Source organism: Trichinella spiralis, assembly GCF_000181795.1.
Source record: "Trichinella spiralis strain ISS 195 chromosome Unknown Scfld1557, whole genome shotgun sequence".
Classification (NCBI taxonomy): Eukaryota; Metazoa; Nematoda; class Enoplea; order Trichinellida; family Trichinellidae; genus Trichinella; species Trichinella spiralis.
In genome coordinates, this window is record NW_003528496.1 from 1,674,054 (window position 1) to 1,683,004 (window position 8,951).

General features: G+C 26.8%; 1 protein-coding gene across 1 annotated transcript; it reads left to right on the plus strand.

Moving 5' to 3' along the window:
* The first annotated feature begins 622 nt into the window (after nt 1-622).
* Tsp_05001 (conserved hypothetical protein) lies at nt 623-2,086 on the plus strand. Its single transcript, XM_003369547.1, has 3 exons — nt 623-1,210; nt 1,634-1,720; nt 2,078-2,086. The coding sequence occupies exons 1-3, from the start codon at nt 623-625 to the stop codon at nt 2,084-2,086; spliced, it is 684 nt and encodes a 227-aa protein (XP_003369595.1).
* Nucleotides 2,087-8,951: the final 6,865 nt, after the last annotated feature.

Below are 8,951 nucleotides of genomic sequence, written 5' to 3' on the forward strand. Positions count from 1 at the left end.
CATTTGAAAGTGAGCAAAGTGTTTTGTTATAACGAATTGCATAATAAGCGTAAAATTGCGTCATTTTTTTATTCTACAATCATGTACTAATTTGTAGCTTTCAATCTACAAATCTATCATTGCAAGGTTAACATTGATCGTCTTGACAACCTGTCATCAGTAATATGGAAAATTAATTAAAAGTTGTTAATCAATATATCTGCATGATCGACGCTGATTGGTCAGTGTGAGAGAGCGAGAGTTGAGAGGTTCCGCGACACCGAATGGATGGTCACCGTTGAGGCCTTGGATGAGAACAGTTCCCATTGAGTGCCATGCGGGGGCGTGTCTGCACTGTGGATTTCATGCAGCCGCATTTTTATTGTTAGTTTGCTGTATTATAGCCGTTGTGCATTTGGCATAAGATTTGTCTTTCCAATTCATTGAATTTTTCAATTGTCTCTTACGGCGAGGTGGTGCTGAAACCGAAGCCACTCAGCGGAAAAATCAATATCCTTCTGTGATTTGATATCCCAATCTGAACGAAAAAGAATTATTCGTTTTTTTAACTCGTCGTATTTTGCGCCTGTTCTTGCCTGGAATTTTTGCGACGTAATTTAGAAATAAGAGAAAAATTATTTACATGCCAGCATTATCCCAGGGTCGTGTTAGTATGACTTTGACTACAGAACCGTCTGGCTGTGTTAATATGGAAGAGCGCATAGAGCAAGCTTTCCGAGAAGGGGATGAAATGTTTGTATTGAAAATGATTGCTAGGCTGAAAACTCTTCAAGTCGGTAAAGCAGCAACGCCTTCGTGCATACGATCTGATTTGGATAATGTGAACAGTCTAAATTTGTCTGATCCATCTCCGTCAACTTTGAGATCAGTGTTGGATCGTTGTCTACGATTAGCAGTGATTTATCGTCGTAATGAAGTGGTTGAATTATTATTGAAATCTGATGTACATCCAGATCACAAAGATCAATGCAAATGTTCAACTGTGTGTTCAACAGATTTAAATCCCCCTTTTACAATACCGGTACAAGCGGAATGTACATTGCCAAGGCATCGCACGCATTCTAGACGTTCGTCGCAGTTGCTTTCAATTCCTAAAAATTACACCTGTTCTGAATACCGACCACTGTTTTTGGCAATTGAAAGCGGAAACGCAGACATGGTTGCTTTACTATGTCGTTATGGAGCATCAGTCAATCTGAAGAATAACAAGGTAACAAATTTAGTCGGATAGTGATAAAATTATGTTTAATTTTAATATATTTATATATAAAGTTCTCTTCTCCTTATTCGAATAATATGAGGTGAATTATAATAGTTAACGGTTGTGTTAATTATTAATTATCATAAGTAAACTTGTGTTATCAGTGCAAATTTAATATGATGAAAAAGTAGTTGAATAGTAAATTAATTCAACAAGCGAATAAAAAATTTTGAATTTTTTGTAAAATATCAGTAGAAGGCAAATCAATATTTTTGATTGTTGATGTATTAAATAAATAAATAAGTAAACAAATAAAAAATATGTATATGCTTTGCCCAATAGGAAACTAATGGCAGCCAACATGGTCCACGGTAATTTTTGTTGGAACTCAGATTACGTTTCCACTATTTATTTTTATATTGACTGTTACAGTGGCTGCCGCTGCTGCGTGATAATTTTCCTTATTCAAGAGGAATAATCGTTTTCATGGAAACAAAGGCGGTAACAAAAATTGAGTTGGTTTTTTGAGAAATAAAAAATAGAGACTAGAATCTATCTGTATTCAAGACTAATCTTTAATGTACATTAATTACTGAAGAATTGTTCGTCTAAAAGAATCATGATGCAAATTGACGAAGTGAAAAGTTTTCAATTCTAATAAATGATAATGAATAAATAATTAAAGTTTGCTAAAATGGGTAAAATAATATCATAGAAATAGCTACATTGTTCGTAGAAAAGATTGTTGCATGGCAGTATTATTGGTTTCAATTTTCTTCACAATATGGAATAAAAAATAGCTGTACGTATAATTTTGTTTCTGATAAAATTATGGAGAGATTTTTATTTTTCTTTAATTAAAATTATTATTAGCAGATGGATTGAATTGTAAATTTTAAACTTGGCAAAAACTTGAAAATTTTCAAGTAACAATAAGATAAGTAAAAATGTCGATCTGCATTTTATAGAATATAGCTACTGCATTATTATTAAGTTATTCTGGTACAATTTTATTATTTATTATTTTATTTTTGATATTTTAAATTGAACGAATTGCGAAAAGTGTGTGCTTTTGGTCAATATTGTTATCAAAGATTAAGAAAGTAAAAGTGGCTAATTTGTCTGATTGATATGAAATACGTGTTCCAATTGGAGATGTGGTGTATTTGGTGAATTTTAGAAAATTATTTTATGAACGGAGGAAGTAGTTTTATTAATTAGAGATTGTTCTTGATGGGTTATTTTTCAAGAAATTAACTGCCTATTCAATCGATAATTCCACAGATTATGCAACTGAACCGTATTAAACAGTGCGGCAGTGGATGGCATTTGAATTTGTTCAACCGCATCATTGCTCGCTAAATAAAGTCAAAATGAAGCTTTCATTGCACCACTATCAAATGTGGTTTTCAACGTCCACAATTGCCAACCGCCTGTGTAGAAGCTTTGTTGCAATTGATTGATGCAACTCTAACTAGCAGCTCTCTATTCAGCATTTGATTTATTTTGCCCACTTATAGCTTTAAAGTGCTTTCAATGATGTTAAAAAGAAGGAAAAGACAACAATTTTTTTCAGTTTATATTGCTTGCACTTAAAATTGAAGTGATTTTCTTTTTGAAAACTTTTCTAAATGTACTTTTGCCTGCTTATTGCTCACTTTCAAGTACCAGATTTAGTCATATTAAGCCAACATCTTGATAAATTTAATATGAAAATTTTATTTTAAACCATTTTATTTTAAACCTTTTATTTTTAATATACAATTAAAAAATTATAATTGCGTCAGTATTACAATTGCACACATGAATTTCACACAATAGAAGCTTTTTTTTCCAAAAAATACAATGAAATAAAATATTTTGCAATTAATTATTTTCATATGTCACGTTTCAGCTACAGATATCATTAAAAATGCATAAATTGATTTTTCACATTTAAAATTTATAAATAAAAAGTATTGCAAACTGCAGTGCTTCAGTTTTTGTTTCCTGTAGCATTGCTGAAGTGTGGATAAATAATTGTTTCGCAGTTGAGTTCAATTTATAATATGAAATTTTGTTCGCATAATTTTTAAACTGAAATTCTCCATTAGGAACAATGCTGCGTTACTGTAGCAAACTTGTGATACCGAAAGTGAAATAATGCAAACTTTGCATATTAGTGACAGAAGAATATTTGACAGAGATGTTTTTGTTCTTCACATACAAAATCAATTTCTGCAGATCAGAAATGATATTTTATAAGATGATTTTATTATGAAAAATAATTGAACACACACGCACACACAAGTATATAATATATGTGCATTGAATCTTCATTTTCAGTTTCAGGTTTTTTTGTTTAATGAGATCAGTTGAATGTCTGCCTTTGAAAATTAATTTTATTATTAGCAATCAAATGGAAAGCATTATTCAAATTTTATTTATAAAAAAGAAAAGAAAACCTTTCTGCAATTACATTTTTCTTATGACACTTTTATGTGAATTTTCTCCTATGATAGATTGAAAATATTGCATCTCATTCCCTGGTGACTTTATATATCTATACAGATTAAAATTTATTTTTCACCAATGTATCTCGGCTCATTTTCAGTTGAACTTTTTTTGATTGATAAACGAAGCATATCAAGTGGATTCATGTGCTTTCATTAGCAGTTTATTTTATACGACATTTAGTTGGCTAATTTTAGTGAATAGCTCTATTGTTGTGGTTGTTCAGCTGTTGTAAAGTCTGCAATGCGGAATACGAAATTTTAATGCCCACAATTTTTGTGCTTTTAAATGTTATATTGACTTTTTCTTTGAATTTTGGTTTTGTATTGATCTAATTTTTTGCTAGTAGCAAATTTTTGAGCAGTCATCTATTTTTCATTTATGTTTTGAAGAAATTTCAATTTATAAAATGCTATTTAATCATACCGTTGCTGTTTTCTGTTATCTCATTATTATATTCTATAATTTTTATTATTATTTAATCTTTTCATATTTGAAATATTTGTAATATATATGTGTATATGTAGATTCATCAAAATCAAAATCAAATGAAAAAACTCAATAATAACAGAGTAAACAGGAATATTTAATTTTGTATTTCTTATGGGATTAAATTAAAATTAATAACATAGATATAGACGCTTGAAGGTAATATAATAATAGTATTTTTAAACTACGTTCAACTGCAACTTGTTGTTATTAACAATGCTTTATTATAAGAGAATACATCTACGCACTGAGTGTAAAAAAGAAAAAAGAATTACAAATAATAATTGTATATGAATAACATAAAATATCAGCATAAAATGAATTGTCCAATACGAAATTTTTGACTAATATGCAATTGAATAAACTAATTAAAGCATAATGTAAATTTTAAAAATATAAAATTATCTTAAGTATTCTAGAATAATAATAATAATAATAAAGCTAGTGTTTGTTGATTTTCAATGACAAATCTGGCTTTTGTTTTGTAAAAATTGGCATTTAAACACAAGCTTTTCCCCAAATGTGACCAACTGACTAACACGTGCACTTAGTTCAATTTCAGATATAGTATTGCAATTGATTTTTTTTGCAAATTACGTTAGGTTTACTTAGTTTCTTAGCACAGTCCAATATTGATTGATTGATTGTTATTTCAGTTAAATAAAGCCTGTAAACTTTAAAATTTGTGAAACTTTAACTTTGCATATTTAAACCAATACATTGGCAATATATTAAAATGACAATTATTAAATATTTCAATTTATTTCCAAACTAAAAATGATACATATTTATTTAAGCTTCATCATGAAAACCGATGTTTCATGCATAATCTGCATGCAATCTGATATTCAAAATGACATTTTAAAAAGTGAATAATTGCTCATACTATTCACTTTATACGGATCCGAAATTGATAGAATATTTTCAAACACTTAAAATTGCATTTTATAAACATTATTTGCTGCAATATATTTTTCAGATTTATAATTATAAAATAAATAAATGTGGTTGATCTTTATTTGTTCATTTATTTTTTAATTTGTGAATATCATTTTTTGTCATAAAATGTATTATTATGATTATTATTGTGATTTTTTGCATATAAATTTTATTTAATAACAGTTTTAATTAAAAATTCAGTTTGTTTTTAACTAGATGATTTTCAAATATTATTATAGAAATTTTTCATAATTCATCAATTTCTTTTATTTTTCCAAATAATCCTAATTAATATGTACTAATAATATTCAAGTTAAATAAATTCAAGCCAGGTCTTTTTTTCAATTTAGTGATACTTCATTTGTTTTATTGAAGAAATGATTTTCAATTAAATAACCGCTTAACAATGCACAACAGTAGGGTTCAGATTTATGTAATACTTTTTAAATCAAATTTTAAAAATTCCAGTAAAAGTGATTAATAGATTTCTTTCTAAATAGCTTTTGCATTTTAATGTTTGGAATGGCCGTTTTGTTACACAAAGCTAAAAGAGTAATTTTGTCCCTTTTCATTCAAAATTTGATTTGCTTTTTATTATTCTCTGTTGCAACTTTTTAGCTCATTATAATGATTAAATTTTTCTTTTTTGTTGTTGTTGTTACAACTTTCTCTCTTTTATTATCCAGTAATAATTTTACTATTTCTATATTTATTTATTTTACAGTAATATTGATACTTTTGATATAATTTTATTATTGAATTTGCTTACAATGAAATGAAATAGCGCAAAATGGTTCGTTTTTCTTGAAGAGTAAAACTTTCACAATATTTTTAAATTAAATATGACAATTTATCTTTCATTAATCACTAAGTACATGACGATTATTTTAATATTATTCAAATAGGAAGTCATATTTAAATGAATACCTGGCTTGTAATTTATATGAATATATATTTCAAGTAGTTAATTGAAGTATGTATAAACTGCAAATGATGTGCGGAATATAATAATGCGCATTGTTTTCTTTATACATTTAACATGCTTGTAGTAAAACATCAGAAAAAGTCATACTATAGAAATGATACTGAACTGAAATAAAATATGCTTTTTATATACTAAGAAGTACAAATTATTAGCAAATAAAAATATTTTTTTCAATAAATATTACTTTTTCATTAGCTCTATAGGTTATTCTAGAATTTAATTCCAAACAAAGTCAATAAATAAAATGTAACTGGGATAAAAAAATTAATATTTAATCCATTATTTTAATTTAATAATCTGATTTCTGTATTTCTTTGAAAGGTTTCTAACAGTTTTGACTGAAAATATCGGCATTTTCATTTGACAGACATTTAATGATCTTATACTGCATTATATTTTTAAATGTTAATTACAAATATGAATTTACGCTACATGTGCGTGCTTACTGTGCGCTTATTGAATAGCTTCTCATATGAGATTTCTGATTGCGCATTGATAAACAGTCTTCTGCTGTGAGTTCTAATTATAATTCGAATTCGAATTCCAACTGTATATATATATATACATGTGCATGTGCACGTATTTTTTATTTTAAATGAATGTTATATTAACTGAAAAACTGAAAACCATTTGTTATATTTTAATTTTTATTACATTTCAATTTGGTTTTATTGTTTGCATAGTTTTTATTTAATTATTCTTTAAATAGAATTTTTATTTAAAAAATTTTATATGATGATATTACTTCGATAATGTAGAAATCAATAAAGCATTAAAAATGCATGAAACTTAAATTGTCATTTAAGTAGATTGCTTAGCTGAATGGTAGCTCAAACGGGATTTAAAACATTTCAAAAAAATTTTTTTTTAATTCAACAAGAAAATAATTAAAAATACTTACGAATTTTTTTTAATTATCATTAGAGATATTCTTAAAAGTACTTTAGTAGTTTAACTTTTTACTACTTTTTAGCACTCTTATTTTATAACTAAAATGTTCTTTCATAAGAGCACAGTGAATTGCATTCGCTTATGGTTAATATTGATAATTGTTTCTGTAAGTTTGTAATAGATATAATAATATTTGATTTGCTATTTTTTACATCATTTATTTACAAATAAATATTAAGATCGTAATTCATTGTTGACTGTCTGAACTTTAAAAAGCTTTCTAATATAAAAAGGTAGAATGTAGGTTAAAGTGAATAAATATGAGAAGGTTCAAATGTAACTACTTTCCGTGAAATTTAAATAATTCTATGAACATAACATAGTTTTTATTCTTTCGTTGAATCCACATCACTATTATAAAGCAGCTGAGAAAAATGGTTAAACAAAGCTTGAACCTGTTTGAAATATAATGTGAGAAAGTTGAAAGCGTAGGAAATGAGCAAAACTTATTTCAGATAGCCATTGATTTTATCCATCTTGTGATCAAGATTCTGAAACTCCCTTAGGAAGCTGGCATAAACAACATCCTCACAAACTTTACATTATATCAGAAAATTAACGGTTTTGAGCAAAATACTTTTCTGCCGCGCTTCATGCATTTACATTGCCATAATGAAGTTATGCACCGATATAAGGCTGTTATTGATTTCCATTGCGATTTACGAAGTTTACAAAAATAACTTATTGAGTTAAGTTTTCTTTGCTTATTTTTGTAAATTTTACAACATGAGCTTTACGTATTTTTCGTTAATCAGGCATTTATTTTATTCCACCTTAACTTTAATATAAAAATCTAATATTACAGTAAACAAATAATGAAACTTCAAAATATTAATAAAATTTTATATGTGAAGTGCAGTTTTTTAATTTAAATAAATAATGAGTTATTGTAATATATAAGTTATTTGGATGTTGAATTTTAATTTACAGTATGGAAATTGAATAGATTCTTTGTAATAATAATAATTATGAGCATTTTAATTAAGTTTATGATAACAAAAAATTTAATTATTCATGTGATCTTGACGTTTATTAGAGTAGGGTAACGTATAAGTGAATAAAGGCCAAAACTGATATCTATAAAGATTCTCAACTAAATTATGCTTTAATTTATACATTTTTGTTTTATAAAATCTATTCAAGCAAGTCTGATTATTCTAATTGCAGTGTTAATATTAAGTAGTTTGGAATCTCTTTTTAGTAAGAACCATAATTTGTTATACGGCATCCAAAAAAGAAAAAATTGATCATCTTGTTTATTTTTGGGTAGTAATTACCTAACGTCAGGAAGCAGTGCCTTATAATTAACTTCTTGATGTTTATTACTCTGCTGTTAACAGAATGAAGTTTAATTCAATTGTGAATATTTTCACTGCTTGTGGCTCTGATCATTAAATAAAGCAGCTGATATTTCTCATGTGAGTCTTTATCTCCTTCAATTTAAATAAAATACATAAAATCAAATTTCCACATTTAGCAGATGAAGTAATATTAATTTCCACATCTATAGAAATAACCTGATTTATTTTTAAATTTATTATAATAAAATGTGAACAACATATTTCCTGGATTAAGTTTCAAGTTAAAAGTAAAATAATTATATTTTAGCAAGATGATTTTATTTGCACAAAATAAGGTGCTTTTTTATGTAAATTTACACAGCCTTTAAGTGATCATTTTAAAATTGAAACATTTTATTTTTGTCAGAGAAACATTATTGAAACTTGCATTTTTTTTAAATGTTTATATATAGAAAAAGTAGTCGAGAAGTTCACGATTGCGTTTTGCATTATTTTATATTCACATTTTATGCAAATGAATGTAACAATAATATTGCTTTTGTTTATTGAAGCTGAAAAGTTTTGTAAATTTAAAAATTAACCATCACAGTGC

Bases quoted from the DNA above. Each gene is read 5' to 3' on its own strand.
- Tsp_05001 (XM_003369547.1), top strand. From the start codon at position 623: ATGCCAGCATTATCCCAGGGTCGTGTTAGTATGACTTTGACTACAGAA. The intron at 1,211-1,633 runs GTAACAAATTTA...TGACTGTTACAG, and splicing joins TCAATCTGAAGAATAACAAG to TGGCTGCCGCTGCTGCGTGA.